Source organism: Macrobrachium rosenbergii, chromosome 13 (genome assembly GCF_040412425.1).
Source record: "Macrobrachium rosenbergii isolate ZJJX-2024 chromosome 13, ASM4041242v1, whole genome shotgun sequence".
Classification (NCBI taxonomy): Eukaryota; Metazoa; Arthropoda; class Malacostraca; order Decapoda; family Palaemonidae; genus Macrobrachium; species Macrobrachium rosenbergii.
The window spans coordinates 30,879,637-30,899,375 of record NC_089753.1 but is presented as its reverse complement, the minus strand read 5'-3'; the positions used below and the strand labels follow the sequence as shown (position 1 = coordinate 30,899,375).

At 35.3% G+C, this 19,739-nt stretch overlaps 1 protein-coding gene across 8 annotated transcripts in view; it reads right to left on the bottom strand.

Annotated features, from left to right (window-relative positions):
• Nucleotides 1-391: 391 nt before the first annotated feature.
• The window catches only part of LOC136845115 (lipopolysaccharide-induced tumor necrosis factor-alpha factor homolog), a 35,743-nt gene continuing 16,395 nt past the window's right edge, over nucleotides 392-19,739 (bottom strand). For 6 of the 8 annotated variants that reach the window (XM_067114943.1, XM_067114945.1, XM_067114946.1 and 3 more), the window contains 3 exons: nucleotides 14,778-14,894; nucleotides 6,074-6,227; nucleotides 392-4,177 (listed from right to left, as the gene is read on the bottom strand). In XM_067114943.1, the coding sequence (XP_066971044.1) occupies nucleotides 4,069-4,177; nucleotides 6,074-6,227; nucleotides 14,778-14,894 (380 nt within the window). In that variant the 3' untranslated portion in view covers nucleotides 392-4,068. The remainder of the gene's footprint in view (nucleotides 4,178-6,073; nucleotides 6,228-14,777; nucleotides 14,895-19,739) is intronic. The other 2 variants (XM_067114949.1, XM_067114944.1) reach the window with 1 other exon arrangement.

Below are 19,739 nucleotides of genomic sequence, written 5' to 3'. Positions count from 1 at the left end.
AAATAATGTATGGATATCCACAAAATTATGAATCTCCAGTTTAATTTCTCCCATGTTTAATGACCTAACAGAATGAAATGTAAAAATAATTTAGGTTAATTTTTTCTTTACCCAGAAGTTTTGTTTTGATGCTAACAATCTTTTCAAGTGTGATATGCCTTTGCCCTTCCCATATGAGACTATGTTTAATTCGTAGACTGTTTCGAGGTTCAGCCACTGTTATTTTGTACACTTACCTTCCTCAGGCACTATTATTTTGTACACTTACCTTCCTCATTCTTTAAATCAAAGTTCATTATATAAAAGCACTAAAAAATCATGCAAGAAAGAACTGTGATGAAAATGTGGTAACTGATTTAACTTGATAAACCGTGCTGGTCAAGAAAAGTCCTTTTTGAATATTTTACTTTGTATTTGTCAAAGATATGGTCAGTCAAATATTGTATATGCATGAAACTGTTAATGTTGCATATTACAGAACTATATACATTAGAAAAAATACATTTTAAAGGTATCTAAATTATGCAGGAATAATCAGCAATATTCAAAATTCTAGATGTCCTTTTATGCATTATTGCAACAGCAACACCTGATGGAAAATTAGATACGATTACCTTAATTTAAATGGCTTGGCATGTAAACTGAGGTAATAAAAGTTTATGAAAAAAATAATAAATGCAGCTCATAATTTTGCAATACGTTATTCAAAGAGAAAACCTTTCACCAAATGAAGAGTTCCTATGACATACAAAACTAAAAATTCATGCAAAACAAATTATGAAGTGTATGATGTGAGGATGAAGAAAATGAAACAAAAATATCTATAAGCTATGTAAAATGTTAGTATTGGTGTACTTTTTCATTTATTTTTTTAAACATACTCCAGTGAAAAATGTGCCCACGTGACAGTATATCTGGTTTAAATGGGTGGAAGTTTCCCTAAATAAAGGAGATTCTAGAAACTGAACTTTTAATTAAATATTTCAGACATCAACACAAAATAAATGGTTATCAATACACATACTGTGTTGTAGTACAGTATTTGGAAATAGTACTATAACTTTTACTATAAATAAAGCAGAACTATTTTTAATTACACAATTTTGTTGTTTAACACCCAACTTGCACAAAACCTTTATTTTGTATGAAAGAATACGAGGACAACTACAAGCTAAACAGCTAACATATTTAAGGTAGTATTACCACTGTCTTAGACCTGAAAATTCTGGGGTAGTAAAGAACAGAATGGAAGAACTAAGAGACTTCTGATGTTGCACAAAATTACACATGCCTACAGAATTTGCAAAGCTGCTTGTTACCATCCCATATAAAAATGGACAGAGCTGCCCATTTTCCTTTAGAAGATCAAATTCAGCAGCTGCCTATTTTCCTTTAGAAGATCAAAATTCAGCAATCTAACTTGCCGCAAATTCAGCCTTCATAAAGGTCCAACAGCAGACTCAAAAAAGAGGGGGGGGCTTTAATAGAGAGAAGGGGCATTTGCCAAAATATCACAAGTTATTAGCACCAAATAGTTAAACAAAAAATTGAGAATTTTTACTATATCCTCCCTACATCAAGTCTATTTTTGTAAGACTGCCAAGTATTAGCAGGACTAATGCTAAAAATATTTGGTACCAAGTGATTTTTCCATTCCTACAAGGCACTTAAAATTTTTCACTTCAATTTTTATCACCACTGCACATTTTAAGAAGATTACTGTAACTGCTGGACTTAAGACGCGTGACAAATTTTGTTCTTCATGTGTCTTATTTACAAATATACTCAAAATCATTCTTTCTGTAATCATCTATAACTATTTAACAACCCACAAACATAAAAGTAATATGTAACACCCTACAAAACAATTCTTCCAAACAAATGTGTATGTTAAGAAAAATTCCAATCACATAACATGTTAGATTTTGTCTAAAAAGTTGAATCTCTACAACCTGAGCACCATCTGTTAAAAAAAAATATCTAGTAATGTTATATAAATAAACCTGTACAAGACAGAATTCCTTCATCAAAAGGAAACTGCTGTATGAGATAATTTGACATTTACTTCAAAATGCACTATCTTAACTTTGTTATTTGTCATTTACCTTGGATAAATATACATTTCAGAGTACTGTATAGTTCAACCTTTTAATTTTAATAAAAGTGAGTTGCAACGTTCTGAAAAAGGTTACATACAGCCTTCTCAGAAATTAGAAGTCTAAAAAAAAAAGACGACTTAATATATGGGGGTACTGTACGTATTATAATCTGTAAGTGACAGAAAATTTTTAAGCATTAAATTGAGTGGTTTTGTGTTATTTATGTTAATATGATGGTATGTAAAGACCAAAACCTTTTAACTGATGCCTTTTCAAGTTTCTCATTCCCAACTGTAACAGGTAGCAAATATTTTTTTATTCATTAAACAAGCTCACTGTGGGTCATCTGGCTTACACTTTTGGCAGTACTACCTTAATACTGTTAACAAAATGGAAACCTTTTTCTACTTTTTTTTAAATTAACTACTATCTGGTATGATAATTTTAGAAAATATCTGGTTGGTTAGAAGTTAGTCTTTCGCATACACTTACATTATCTCGTTTAGATTAAAAAAAAACACTGAACTGCAAGAAGTTTGCACATCTCAAAACTGGATCAAATATCTACGTGCACATTTAACCAGCTGCAACAATGCTCGTGTTTCTTGGATGACACCTGCCAACTCTAGTAACTGAGATACAATTTTTTTTTATTTAAAAAGTCAAGTTGTTTATGCTTACTGCATGCACCCTACTTCCTTCTGGCATACCTTCTCTCAAAATCAAAAATCTGGACATGACCTACAAGCTACATCACTGGTACATTTTACCAGTACCTTACTTACTTAAAAAGGCACTTTATAAACATGGATAGGTACTAAGAACTTAATTTATAATATTACCAATTACTTTTCATCCACTATCAAAAAGTTTACAATATAGTGTTCCCGATGAAGGGTACCTTTGCATAAAATTATCACTGGCTAAGACACATACCTCAATCCAAAGTCGGGCTTTTCCTTTTAACCTTGCTCTATATTTTTTGTGAAGAAATCTTACTGAATAAGTGTGAGACTTCTCCAGTTTCAGAGCTAATATTTAAATTTCCAGAGTCATGGGTGTTTTGTACTAAATAGCATTACGATGGTGTTTAGTTCCATTTACGCTGCAACCAGTGTTTTAACAATAGAAATTCATCTATGCATATGATACATGAATAATGATAAAATGCTGTAATAAATGTTATGTCTACAAATATATAACAAATGACATATATTATAATTCATAGTCTTATACTTTTAGGTTATAGTTAGCCAAAGATCATAAAAGGAGATTTTAATTACAGTAGTTTGAGATTCTGTATATGTGAAATTTGGTCAAGTTGATTACAATAATATCCATACATAAAACTGAATATCTCAGTATAACTGATAAATTAAAGCATATGAAGACCAAACTGGCCTTTCATAGAAACTATTAATGAAAAAAGATGTAGTATGATTCAACTCCATTTGCTCCAACAAATCCTACTTACTTACAATAAAGATTAAGAGAATCCTATGTAATATTCAATACAGTGAATAATTTGATTTGTTCAGTGGACTTTTACTTGATAGCAAGATACAACACAATTTTAAATGCATGAGATGTGAAAGCATTAAAAATTAATTTTCCATTCTTACAAAGTAAATCACTTTTCTGTGAAACCATTTCTTTCTTAAAAATTCAAAATCCAATCACTTTTCTTGTAAGAATTTGGTATTTGACAGCAGCATTTAGTAATTACAGAAACAAAATCTGAATAACTGCTTATTACTCTGATGTGTTCGGGGCAAGTTCCTTAAAGCTACTGACCAATTCAGCAGGGTACCTTATTTTGCTGGTAAAAAAAAAAAAAATAAATCCATATTCAAAAGTTACAATGACCTTTAACCTTCATAAAGAATATTACACTGATCTTTAACCTAACACATAACACATGGCTACTATAATGATGTCAAGAACAACAGAGATAGGTGGGTACTTTCAATTATCCTCGCTTGTATTTTCCTAGGAAGGAGTTGCAATTGGGGCAATTATGTTCAACATTCATACACTCGTTAATGCAGCAAGGAATAAGACAGCATCCCATCCAACACCTGTAAAATAGAATATATCTTAATGCAATTTGAATGAAATTCCCTACATTTTACATATTTTTGTTACACAGACTAATGGAATAAATTAAGACTGCCATAAACATATTTTCTAGAGTACTTACAAAATCAAATAACCAGTTTCACCCATAAGTAAAGTCACGAACAAGGCAATAGGAAACTTATCTATCTCCTCAAGTGACTATGGTAATGCTAGAGAAACTCCCTAACCAGATCGCTAAATGCAAACTAACATCCACTAGAAAAATGGTAAATGCTGAAGATTGACAAAATTCTTTTACAGTTTTCAAGATTAGCTATTTGCTTAGCTGAAACTGGGATGATTACACAGCATATACTTGACTTACATAATTGCTGTCAGTCTCTTCACATGGGAATGTTTTGACAGCTGAAATACAATGTATCATTCAGCCTAGCTCGCACATATTCTCACTCCAACTGGATATCAATGTCTTTGTTTTAGAACCAAAAGTGTGGGCAGAAGGTAATAATTTCCATACTAATTTAGTTTAGACTAACTCCTAAGGGTTAAGCTATGAGTCTGCACTTCATAGTTTGCCTTCTTAAGCACACAGTGCTAGGAGTTTATAGGAAACCATTACCTTCCCAACCTAGGTCCCTTTGCTATTAAAATCCCTTGAATGCCATGCCTCATGCCAAACATTCACCAAAGGATCCTGCCGTGGAATAAATCTGCCTCCTGGATCACACAATTTTCTTTTGGGAGATTGTCTAAGTAAATAAGTGATTCAAACATTTTATCATTAATGGGTTATTACCATCAAAACATTATTCTTATACAAAACTGTTTTTTATACAAACTTAGTACTACACTGCAATCAGAAGGAAGGATTTCCTCCTCCCTTCCTTGCATGCACTCAATTACTGGGGATAACTTAAGTATATCTTAGTTGAACCAGACCACTGAGCTGATTAACAGCTCTCCTAGGGCTGGCCCGAAGGATTAGATTTATTTTATGTGGCTAAGAACCAACTGGTTTGGTTACCTAGCAACGGGACCTAGAGCTTATTGTGGAATCCGAACCACATTAGGACGAGAAATGAATTTCTATCACCAGAAATAAATTCCTCTAATTCTTCGTTGGCCGGTTGGAGAGTCAAACGCTGGGCCCACAGCGTGCTAGCCGAGAGCTCTACCCACCCCTCCAATGAAGAACTAATTACTGGGGTTGGTCAAGCCAGATGGGGTAGGTGCATTCTATCCAAAACTGACAAATTTTTACATAATCTGTATTTTTCCCAAAATACAAAAACCCCCACACAGACAGGCTACAGCATCATTATCAATAACATAAAAGGCAGTAATAGGCTAGCTAAAAATTCAGTTTCTATCTACAAGGCCTACATAGTGTATCAACTTATGGTACAGTACTTACTCTGCACACAAAAATGCATTAATTTGGAACTCAAAAATCCTTTATATAGGATTTATCATAAAAACTTGTACATATTAACTTACTCCGCACATAAAAATGCATTAATCTGGAACTCAAAAATCCTTTATATAGGATTTATCACAAAAACTTGTACTGTACATGTTAACTTACTCCGCACATAAAAATGCATTAGTCTGGAACTCAAAAATCCTTTATATAGGATTTATCATAAAAACTTGTACCTATTAACTTACTCCGCTCATAAAAATGCATTAGTCTGGAACTCAAAAATCCTTTATATAGGATTCATCACAAAAACTTGTACATATTAACTTACTCTGCACATAAAAATGCATTAACCTTGAACTCAAAAATCCTTTATCATGAAAACTTGTACATAATAACTTACTCTGCACATAAAAATGCATTAACCTTGAACTCAAAAATTCTTTATCATGAAAACTTGTACAAAATAACATACCCTAAAATACAGATGATGAAACCGGACAACCATGCAACCAATGAAGGAGAAGTTTTAGTAGCTGTATCTATCTCTGCATGACAATGGGGACATATCATGTGCGTGGACTGAGAACCTAGGGGAACAACCGTGGTCACAATAGCCGTTGGCGCAGCTGCAGGTAGAAATATAAAATCAGTGACTGCTTTCAACAGAGAGTAATGGATGAGAGTCAGACAGAGAATTATCATCAACATTAATGATAAGTTTCAAGAAACTATCAGTTTATCAGAGAAGAAAATATTACTGTAAAAGAGAAGTCCTTTACATGTATGTACACACTATGACTATGGATGTATCTAAAATTATAATAAGGCTACAGTGAACCCCGATTTATGGGGCATGCACTACCACCCCCACGAATAGTTAAAATCCGCGAATACATAAAACCCTTCTAAAAACACTTAGAACTGCCCATTTTGATAGTTTAAACACAAGAAAAACCCTGAAAAATGCTTATACCTGAGTACTTTAATAGTTTTATCACAAAAAGTGCATTTAGTCATGAAAATTATATGAAAATACAGTAATTAGTGAATATTTCTCAGAGAAAAATACCACGAATGGGCGAATTTTCCGCAAAGAATGGGTAGATATGTTCCACAGAGAAACCCGCGAATGCGTGAGTTCGCGAATTGTGAGAATGCGAATACAGGGGGTTTACTGTACTGCTGTATTCTACTGGTAGTGCTAACCGTAAGAGACATAAAATGCATGAAATATTTACAATTAGAAGCCTTGATATATTTTAGATGTTTTGATACATTATGACCTGTAAAATCATATATAAAATTACAAAATGTGTATGATGTTGATTTTCCGAATTTAAAAATAAAAAATTTTTAAAAATTAGTCACCTGCTATGTAAACATTACTGTATAGTCTCCTGTGCCAAAATTTACATTTTATTCGATAAAATGAAGATATTTACTTACTTCTTTAGTTATTGGATAAACCCCAAAAACAAAAATAACTCTTATAAGTTTACTTTTCCAAAATTAAATATTTGCTGTTAGCTGACATTTCTAAATTCACATGAATTATGTTTGACCTGCATTCTCTGCATGCAAGGATCGGGTCATGTGGGCTAATCATTAAATATTCATTGGTCAAGTGTGTGACTATACCATGGACGAGGCAAATTACTTGAACATATTCTTCCTGTTTCAAAAATATCACATTTGAATCTCATCTGTTTTTTTTCAATTAGATTCACTACTGCAGTACACAAAATCTGCCATTCATCAATTATGGGAAATCATGGGAACTCTTGACACCAGGCAACATTAAAGAGGAATAAGCCTTGTCAGACTAGGCTCCAGTCTTTGAAAGCTATGTCTGCAGTGCAATAAGATGACCACTGTTCAGCCCAGACACACTTAACAAGTCCTTCCAAGGGGCACTGTAAACCAGAGGTCTTTATCCATAGATTACATGAAGGAACTACAGGACTTAGCATTCTTGCCTACGCAAGTCCAGTACTGTACTGTACACAATTAAGGGAAAGGACACAACTCACATTAATGAAACAAAGTAACCATCTCTGAGATTGTAAAATTAATACTGTATGTAGTCATGAACAGCTAAGAGAAAGAGTAAAACTAATATGCTAAGAGAGAAACAGAGGAATGAAACTAACTATTGATGCCTACTGGAGTGTGGCAAAATATTCAGTGGATACATGAACAACTACAGAAAGGGCAAACTTACTCTGCAAAACTCTCAAGCTAAATAAGCCATGTAAAAAACGCCAACATGGGAAAGAAAACACCTGAATGGTTTATCAAAATAACAGGAAACAGCAGTGATAACCCTGGGAATCTCAACAACAAAACCAACTTCGAAGAAGTCACCGAGGGGAACACAGACATGGCTGAGTCACGGAGGGGAACGCTGACTAACCTTATAGGCCAGCTGAGTCACTGAGGGGACCACAGACTAACCTTCCAGGCCAGCTGAGTCACTGAGGCAAACGCTGACTAACCTTAAAGGCCAGCTGAACATGAGTTGGGTATGTACAGCAAGAACTTTCTTTTTCAAGATCTTACAACCTTGTGTGACTGGAAACTGACTACAGAGTAGGGCTCATCATACTTAAGGCGTTAGTAAGAACAAACAGCAATATTCCAGGCAGGGACAATTATGGCCTAAGTTTTAATCACCAAGATATATTATCAACATTTAAATAAACAGCTAATTTTTCAAATCAATCTAGAATTTTTATCAGGAACTTTAAACATTTTGAAGTGTATGTAATCTCCAAGCCCAAAATAATGGCACAGAGAGGTTTAATTATATTCTCATCTAAATGAAGTGACTGCACCTCACAGGCATTAATCATCACTTTACAGGAGGGTCAATTACATCCAAAGTGACAGACAAAGAGTAATTCTAGACTGACATCTCAGGCAAACTGCAAGAGTGAAGAGAAGTCAATATAGAAAGGAGCTGAAAAGAGTAGGTGAGAGGATAGATACATGAACACCCTAAAATCAACATAACTCCCTAAGATCAAAATTTGATCAGATAAGACAACTGCCAAAGTGTTTCTCAAGTTGAATACTGTTTCAAACAATCAATGACAGTAAAAGTTCAATAAATGAAGACTGCAGCCTGAACGATTAAACATCGTTTTTACTTGGGAAGGACTAACTAGCACACATTTTCCTAGGCAAGAAAATAACTCCAGAATTTAACAACCAGTCAAAAAATGGCATCCATTTGCAGGGACTCCAATTCAAGAATACAACAAGCCAGACATCTTATGGTCTTAAAGACTGCAAAACCCTGAGAAAAATATCAGAAGGGTATAGAATTTGAAAGAGACAGAGCAACTGGGATGAAATTACTGACACAGGAGGTGAATGAAAATGTTAACCAAAGTCTGAGTCCTTCACTGTAAAAACAGGTTTGAGATCCTTGCAGAGGAAAGGTACAAAAATAGACAGCCCAGCAGTTAGAACTTCACAATTATGCTTCTGGCAAGTTTCATGAAATGCAACAACCTACCAATGGCCAATTATTTGTGCCAGTGACTGACTTTTCCTTAAACCCTTGCAGATTGCAGACACACTTAGCACACACAAATGCTGAGAATGGAACCTTAATTAGATCAAATTTATAAGGTCCAATTTCACCACTCTCCAGGGACTTTTAAAAGAGGAACCTCACTCTCTCCAAGTTTGTGGTATCCAAATCCTGAGAGAGAAAAAACAGCCCTGAGCTGCCACTCCTGATGGTGGAAAGGTTTGCCTTTCCTTATAGTGCTGATAAAGAAATCTTTCAATGAAAAAGCAGAGAAATAAATGCCACGAAAATCAAGAGTTGAAGAACCTAACCCACATGGCTGAAGTTTTTGCTGGGACTTAGATCCCAGCTGCACAGCCTAGCTCAGCTGACCTAGAATTTTACTCAAGATGAATTGAAGCTGATTCTTGGTAAAGATAATACAATGTGAAGGATAGGTGTTATAACAAAACAGATGGCTGACCCAGAAGATTTAGAGCAGCCCAAATGATGGAAATGGTAAATATTTAGTTGGCACTTAGAAGATCATTACAAAAAATAGTAAAAAATAATTTAAAAAACAAGGAATGAAAGTGACAGCATGGTGATCATTTCACCAAAATGCCAATCAGGACTTATTATTAATTGGAGAATCACACTCCAACTTTTCAGGAAGTCTTCAACCACCCTTACAAGTACAAAATCTGTCTTATTGCCTAAGTTCTTTCTTATTTGAGCACTGTAGCAGTACTTCAGTTAAAGCAAAGGTTTGTAATTTGCATATATAAAACAATACCAAAAAATTATAAAACCAATTCACAAACTGAGCACTACAATGAATTGCATTTCCTTTATGTATTTATAAAATTGTAGAAAGAAGGTCAAGATATTGAAGTTGTCTGTGCCTTGAAAAAAACACTAAATTCTATATCAGTTAAATATTTCTGAATTCAAAATATTCTCTTGGAAAAGACATTAAACACAAAATTCACAGAGAAAAACACAACTCACACTATATTCCTGTTCCGTGTGTTTCTCTTCTAAACAAAAAACACAATCAAAGTAATGGAGTTTCTATAGCGTGTTCAAATTATGAATCCTTCGAATAATATGGGTACTATGTAAAACACTAAAATAATACACAAAAAATCAGTTAACTTCACCATCACAAAATGATTTACCATACTGTACCTTTGGCCTATTTCATCCCTGCAATGCAAATTAACTTTGAGATACAACATCCTTGTCAATTAAATTAAAGGATTTACTAAAAGTGACCTGACAATTCTACAACTTGTAATAAAGAGCACTAGGTTCATTTACAGGTTGCCTTCGTATAACACTAAAAGTAACTCAAACAGCATAACAAATTTTCGGATCATATAACTAAATGGAAAGTTTTTCATAACATAACCGAATGCACCTGCATTCTGACACACTTAGGAACTTACAAGAAAATAATTACATTCAAAGAAGCATTATCAAATTATAAAATGATCACAACATGTACCAATACATTTCTGCATGCTTACTGAAGTAATTCTGGGGTAGAATGAGCAAGCACATCAATACAGTACATGACCACATCTATAAAAGCTTAACTGTGCAATACCTAATCTGCAGAAGACTCCAGTCAATCAAGCATATACGTCTGATTCTCCATTGCCATACCCTTGTAACTGAAGAAAGGGGTCCTGTGCACTACATAAAATTATGACATGAGCAAAAACCACAGGGATCGTAAAAAAAACACAGGTAATGGATTCATGGTGCTATTCATTTCTGTTTCACTACAATCTGTCGGGATGCAAACATACAAACTAGCACCTCAGTACCACTATGTAAGAGTGCTATTCACAAATATTCTGAAGACAGCAGTCTGATTTTCCATTTCAAAAGTAGCACTAGTTTTAAGATTGGACAATCACAGCTGCTTTCAATTTGCCTTCAACCTATCGTACATGGCCAACAAGGTGCGAGAACAAATAATGAACAGATAAATAATAGGCAGTGGTGATTCTTAACCATGAATAACAGCTCCCAATTTAATGGGAAAGGATTAGACATTCCTCAGCTTGTCCCTTAACATTTTAGCTTTACCAATACAATAAGAAGCTTATAGCTATAATACAATAAGAAGCTTATAGCTAGAGAGAGAGAGAGAGAGAGAGAGAGAGAGAGAGAGAGAGAGAGAGAGAGAGAGAGAGAGAGAGAGAGAGAGAGAGAGAGAGAGAGAGAGAGAGAGAGAGAGAGAGACCTGGTCAAAAAAATTAGTATTGCTCTGAATAATGCAATCACCCATTCACTACGAGATGACAAGTAAATTATAGATGAACAACAGCGAACTCCTAAATAAAAATATAAAATTTTCCTACTTTCACTATCATAAAGAACAGCAAAAGTTTGGAGAAATAGTAAATCCCGGTATTTTGTGATTCTGTTACTTTCAAGATATTAAAGTTCTGATACCTTTTCACATCATTAAATATCTTCAGTGGACAGCTCATCAATGGAAACACTGCAGTTGATGAAAATCACTCCAGGCTATCTAATCTTACGTATACTCGTAGTATTGGAGAATATCTATTGGTATTAGATGCTCATCAGTGCTCCCACTAACTTATTGTGGCAATACTTCTGAGCATCTAACACCAACCACTGATCGCTGTTTTGTAAACCTTAATCCTACATTTCAAAGGAATCTTGTCAAGAATCACCCCTGAAACCTGTCTCCACTCAGTCCAAGCTGCTTTAATCCTCTTCCGTACCTCCAGCTCACACCCATCCCCTTGCTTATGACAGTACTGAATTACTGTACTTGAAGCTATTGCATTTGTTTAATTCTTCGCCAGGTCTCGACCAGGTCTTTCCTCTCTGCTGCTTACCATTCAGTTTTTGCAGCACTGATTGTGAGTCTTCCCCAAAGAAAACAAGGATTTTCACTTCATCTGTTATTATATTACTGATGTACTATAATAGCTCCTAAATTTATCAGATGTTTTGGGAGTTGAGCCATCTGGTAAGTAACAATATCTGGTAAATAACAAAGATAATCTACAGGTAACTGTACATATTACCAAAAATTTTCCAACTTAAACAAAACCGAACTTGACATTTATCATTCAATTAAAGGGATTTGTCAGCAAAATGCATTATGTCTAAAAAGTTAGCTGAGTAAAAACACCACAATAATGAAGCTGATAGGTAGAGAAGTCTCAAAAGTTGATAGCTGTTAAGCTGAAGTGTTCTGGAATACAGAGATGAGTTCCTAGGGCTTCATTTGTTAGTTGAAAGTTCAACTTTCACCAAAAAATTGCCTGACTGTTAGTGTCCGTATCCTTGGACTGGGTCATGTAACTTATTCATTAAATGTCCATGGGTAAAACACATGACCAATTTGAAGATTACAAAAATCACTTTAATGTGGCGCAACTTTTAAAATTAAGAATGCCATTATGCAACACTTATGACTATCAGATTTATTACTCTAAAAAGCTTGCCTTGATAGGTGTTTAAGACTGTGACAAACCATTTTCTTGATCTGGACGTTGCTACAGCTTTGGCTGCTTTTACCAGAACCTCCATTTTCTTTACTGCCTACCTGAGCAAGGATACAAGATAACTCAAGCATTTTTTCAATTAGTGGAATTATGAAAATATTGACCAGAGGGGTTCCAAGATAGCCATCTTCAAGGGATTGAAAGGTACTTCTAGCCACTCAAAATTACAAAGTTCAGTGGCATTTTTTCAATTATTTTAGCTATTTACCATATCCCACACTGTTCTCCTACAAAAACAAACATTGCTCAGTAAAGAGAGCTGAATTGTGTCATAAATAATAGAAAGTCCTTCATCAGAGGAAGATTAAGAGCCACCCATATAAATTGCATGGTTGAGTTTGAGTTAAATACAGAATTTAGGGCAAAGGCCAAGCACTGGGACCTATGAGGTCATTCAGCACTGAAATGGAAATTGACAGTAAAAGATTTGAAAGGTGTAACAGGAAAACCTCGCAGTTGCACAGTGAATCATTTGTTAGGAGAGGGTGGAAAATAAGATGAAAGGACAGTATGACAGGAGGTACAGTAAAAGGAATGAAAGGGGTTGCAGCTAAGGGCCATAGGGATGCTGCAAAGACCCTGAAGTAATGCCTACAGTGTACCACATGAGGTGAACTGATGGCACTAGCCCCATACCGGGTAATTTACACAGTGAACACCAACATCTTAAATGTTTCGCTATTGGTCTTTCTGACATCCAGGGATTTATTCAGAATTCTTTGGTAATCGGTCATAATATGATCAGATTTATATTTTACTCTAAATCCACAAAGGTGTGGTTGTGTTTAAGAATCATTAAATATTAAATTTATTTCCTCTGTCTTTGGCTATTAGGAATTTCCAGTGAATGATTCTTCATTTGTTTTTTAGACTGACAAGCTTTGCAACTGCAACCAGAAGACTTGCACACACATTTATCGATCCTCAGATGCCCAGTGGCTAATCGTCTGCTGAGCTGGAGAGTTTTCATTGCATTTCTGAGGATGTCTGCAAGCACTTTGGTGAGTAATATAGTTTTCCGTAAATCAATTTGCTTCCGCCAGAGAATTAAGTTCCCAGTTTTCTATGAATTTTTTGCAAAGAACTGTAGGCCAGTTAGTTCAAGCCATACATATCAGACTTAGGGTAACTCCAGGTTGTTTTAAGAAGGACTGTTTTTCCATTACTGTATACTGTCCTTTTTCTTTCTGCTTGAATTTCTACTTTTGTGGTGCATTTTGTTCATGATCTAATTGTTCATGATCTAATCTCTTTTATTAAACACGCTGTTTTTGCTTTGTAATATTTGTGTACTGTGTTACGTATTCACTTTAGTGTACTTCTGCTATACTGGGTGTTTGTATAACGGCTTATTTTCAGCCTTGTTTACTTGTTTTTCTTCCTAATGTTATGTATTTTTTATCTTTATTCTCAAGAGGATTATATCCAACCTTATCTTTTGTTTATTGTTAGCTCTAAATGTTGCAGTAATGCGTATTAGCTCAACTGGTAAGCAGTACTGGTCTAATGCTTCTCTGGAGCAGCTTTTGTGTAGCACTTGTATGGGTTAAATACAGTATGTTCCTACAAACTAACAGATTCTACTTGCTAGCTAAGACTGGTCTACTACCTAATAAACTTATCACCTTAGTGGGTACAGAGAGAGAGAGAGAGAGAGAGAGAGAGAGAGAGAGAGATTACAGAATTTAGCTATAAGCATGAAAATTGGATACAGTAACTTTCCCCTCCAAAAACTGACTGAGGTTCTTGAGTTAAAAGTCACTAATTTATAAGGCTAATCCTGCACATATATTTTATTAGCCACATAATACTATGCTCAAAACAACTTGCAAATCATAAATGCAAACATCTAATATTCATAAGCGATCATGAATAGCAAACACCATCCCTAAGCCACTATTAAACCTTCTGAAAGACCCTGAGGAATCATTAAATCCAAACGTTAACAAAAAGAGGAATGCAAAATTGGATAATGGCCAAAGCAGCTTTGTATCATCTTCTGAGCTCCAGAATATTTGTGAAAATTAACAGTGAAGAACAAAATGGTACCGAGTTCTCTATGTAAAAATTGGGAAAAACACAAAAATTAAAGAACACACCATGGTTATAAGTAGCATATCCAGTAGGAGTTACCGTAGCGCCAATAGGAACGCCCTGAATGACACTAACTCCTGGCCGAAGTTGCTGATAAACAGTTGGCTGAGGCATCGCACCAGCTGTCGAAAGTACCCAGTTTTCTTTTCAAACCCTCATCATACAAACAACACACAAAGGTCCATGAAAAAAGTTTCATGTTTTAATCTTGATATGACAGAACTGTAATACACATGAAAGAAATATATTCAAGGAACAGGGAGAGAGATTATAAAAGTCATAAAGGTTAAGATCAATTCTTTTCTAAGAGAGATTCAAGTTATAGGGTTAATAAATTACTCTCTAGGAAATGGGAACATGATGGAATCCAGTACTGTAATTGACAATTATCAATTCACACAGGCCTAAATCTCATACAGTACAGCATTCAATCCTATATTACTGACTTGTTAAGAGATATTTACATTTCTCTTAATTCCCAAAGAGATAAGTATATATTCTACATTCATCTATAAATGTGGTAGTCAATTACACAACGCCTTAAAGCCTCTTTATTAACCCTTTGAGATTTTGGGGAGTTTAAAATTTATCAGTGGTAAATGCACTATCCTGGCTTGCCTCTTGTGAGACATATTTTCATTTACAAATGGTTGTTATTTGTTTTTTGAATAAAGGCTAATTAATTTGGAATCTTTGAAAAAGTAAAACAATAAAATTATTCACTTGCATAATGCAACCAAATTAGACAAGAAACTGAAATTTCTATAAACATTAAATGAAATGGAGATCTATAATTTCTTTGGATCATGACAAAGTATAAATTTTCTCACAATAAAAATATTACATATATATTAGTAATTTTTTTTGACAGATGACACCATTTGATGCCACTGGAATCTCAAGGGATGGAATTTGCTTTGACAACAGTTGATGTCATCACAATCTCAAAGGGTTAATTTCTCACTAATGGCATCATTATAACAATATTTGTGGTTAAAGAACTAAATATTCTTTGTTTTATTACAATATTGTTATGTCAAAATACAGAATTACAAAGGTGTACATTCACTAAGGTTATATCTTCTAATGCCCTACGGAGTACAAACTGGTCACACTGTAAATAAACCAGGATTGATTTTATATCTTGGAGCTCTACAATCACTGAAAACCTTTGAAAAATAGACTAAGCAATGAGTAATTTTATATATATGTTCCTCAAAAAGGTGAGGGCTCCTGAGAAAAAACGACTACTGATTCTTGCTTAAACCCACGTGCAATGAAACTCCATAACACTTGCTTTGTGCACCTACACAGAAGCTCATCAGTAAAAAATTGAAACCCCTTGAAAACACACTGGTTCATTCACTCATATCTAACAGGCATTTTTGCACTTCTGAGATATTAAGGCCATTGTGTTCCAATACGTCCTTCTCCCGAACTATCCAACACTTCCAAATCTTCCCATTTTCTTTCCCTTATCCCTTCATCATTGATTCTTTCCACATGTCCAAACCACCTGAAAACACTCCGATCCATCCTTTTACCCACAGTAACTTTTTACCACCACTACGCATCTCCACATTTCTCAACCATCAATTCTTCTTATGCATCATATATTATACAAAAATCTGATCTCAATATCTCCAATCTTTTTCTTTTCATCTGCAATCATCATCCACCCATTAAAAAAAACATGTGAGCAATCTCTTCATACACTCCCAACTTTGCTTCCACTGATTAAGTTTCTTACTCACCTGTCGAATACACCCAACAACTTTTCTTGTTTTGGCTATCCATCTAAGAAAAATGACAAATTTTTTAATTAATTTGTATTTTTCAAAGCTAACAAACCTCCGGTCTTAACATTAGGATAAATCTTCTGGCGCTAGCTGAAATCCGGTAAAAAACAATAGGAATTGTTTATGCAAGGAACTGGTGGCATGTGGCATCAGTCAAGGGGATGAGGGCAGAAGCGGACAGGGATCTAAGGTGCCAGAAGATTTATCCTAATGTTAAGACCCAGGTTTGTTCCGCATATGCACAAATAAAAACTTATACAGAGAATACTGTACTGATAGCTATTGTTCCTCATCATACCCAAAGGATTCCAGCACCAGGATGGAAGTAGTGCAGGATGAATGGACTATATGAGAAGCAGCATATAGTGTATCGGCACATCCAAAGGCGAGCTGCCTCTCCAGGATGGCTATCAAAGTTCCCTCAGCTGATATGTGTGAATCTGCTCTACTTTTAAATGAAGAATCCAAAGCATTCGAGGACATGATAAGGGGTCTCCTTTAATTTCTAAACTTTGTAGTCTTTCAGCCATTTGTCATGCCTGTACAAGGAGCTCCAACAATGTCTTTAGTGTGTGTTCTTCAAGAGAAGATACCAGCCTTCCCCAAAGCCCCCCCAAAAAAAATGAGGTTTATGACAACCTCCACCTGCCTTAGGCCAACGAGGAATGGCAAATTAATGAAAAAGCTGAGACCACTTTTTCACTGAACAGGAGACCTGAAGGCTGAGGAGCAGCTAATGGACAACTATTACAGTAATACAATTATCCTAATCAACTACCTGACTAAACCACCATCGTCTTCTTATTAGTCTTTTCATAAAATTGTCGAGGTTCTTATCATCATCTTGGCTGTCTTGATCCTTAAGAAAGATATGGTTATTTTTAGCGTAAGTGAAATGGTGTTCCACAAATGCAGATATACCAGAATGACCTTAGCGAGTACTGAAATTAGCAAACAACCTGTCAAGGTGAAGGTGCATTATCCCAACACTGTTCATCTGAAATAGCAAACAACCTGCCTACGTGAAGGTGCATTATCCCCACACTCTTCATAAGAGGCTACTATCCCAACAAATACCATAACATTGCAATCCAGATCACTAAAACGTCATCTAAAACTGGGTCTAACATGATAATCAAGACAAAAGCATTTCTGTAAGTTCCTAGGGGAAAGGAAGTCTCAGGGCACTGAGTGACTTTGACTTCCAATCTGACAGAAATGACTTTTCTTCTTCTCACAATCCACTCTCTAAACATGGTAACAAAGAATCAGGCGTTTAGCCTACGTCTGAAAACTAGGAGGGAGATGAGAAACATTTGTGCCTCAAACTATGATGACAGGTGGGTTCAATGGCCAAAATATGCCAAATTAAAACACTCATCAAGACTAGCTTCTGACGTAAGCCCCGGCATTGGTAGAAGCTGCAGTATTTTTTGCAGTAGCAGAAAGCAGAAAACATTGCATGCATTGAGTGCGTTACAGGACGAAATGCAGCAACGCAGATTAGAATAGTATTGCACTGACACCGGCAGAAAATAACATCTACTGTTGAGGTGTGGACTGGGAGAACAGTATGACAACATCCTTTGCCTTCAGCTCATCTGAGATGGAAGATCTGAAATTCATGACTGCTAAGAGAAAGAAGGGGAAGACGAGTGCAAAAGACTGAAGGAACAGCAAGGAGAGAAAGCATAAACTCTGACTCGAGAACAGAAGAAAAATCATGCTCAACTTCTCAACCATGCACCTACTCAGTTCACTCACAATTTGCTATTGAAACCCAAATGACATTTGCAAAATCAAAATAAAGACTAATTTATTCATATGAAGCCACAAATGAAACACATGCCCACACATTTCAGCCACTAGATAATATACCAAGACTGGTAAACTAACTTATGATCCTGTCACAACTTTGACTTGCAAATTTGAAATAAAAATTTCAAACCGGCATAAAAAACAAAATCTCTTCAAATTACATAAAATTTATCATCAGCACAGGATAGCGAGTGGGATGAAATTTAACACAATATATTTGCTAATTTTCCCTGGATTAAGCTCCATGTGAACAACTATCTGTAGAGTAATATAGTATTTAATAGCAGAGGAAAGAACTCTCTGGAAATCAATATAAGCTATTCAGTGCACAGCTGCTCCTATGATAGTGTTGATAGTGTATCTACAAGCTGAGGAAGAAAAATGTTTACTGTTGATATAGACAGGAAGTTGTCAGAGAAATATCTCATTCCTCGCACTGTACTGGTGTCTGAAGTTTTCTGTGATTGATTATCTAGTTAACTGTCTTTGAATCAACTGTGGGACTTATTGTCTTGAAGCAGTTTATTTTTTGGCAAAGTCCCCCCATCCCCTATCCTTCCCTCATATAAGGGTTCTTTTTATAAATGTGCTTTTTCTTGAATAATTCAAGTAAAAATTTCCCCAAAAATACTTTATCATTTTTATTGCTATTCATGATAAACATGCAATTTTACCTTAAAACATCATGATAAGCATGTATTGTTACCTTAAAACAGATGTTAACAATACCCAACTCCTTGGATATTTGAACTGCTGGTCACTGAGGCAGTAAACCAACACTAAATGCTTCAGTGGTCAGGGGTTCAAATCCCAGAAGCCTACTGGGTTCAGTGGTCAGGGGTTAAAATGATCACTAGTTTGCATACCAGAATTACGTTACCTTCTATTGCAAACATCTGGTACCTTACTTCAAGGCCACCCTTGCTAAGAATGGAGCTCCAGCACATTGCAAAAAAACCTGTCAGTCAAAAGCCATGGTACTTACCCCTGAAAAGAGTGCAATTGTAAGTGCATTATGTGGACAGAAAAAGATTCTAATCTGTCCTAGCAAATGCTGCATTGACCCCACACTTTAGTTGTCCTGGTTAATCTTTCAGAAGAAAAAAGTGGTTCCACCTTCAGTGGTCTCCATGTATCTTGCCTAGGCACACGTGCCAAAGGCCTCAGAGTGATGGTTGTTAGTTCAAACGAGGAACAATAGCAACCATTTGATCCAATTGATTTGCACAGAAATCATGAGCAATAATGCTTGATGAAGCCTGATACAGTTGAAGCTGACTGCTAAGCCACACTTCTCCTCCTAAATATGGGGTGAAGACAGAAAGAAGACAAAATTGGATTCCTTAGGGA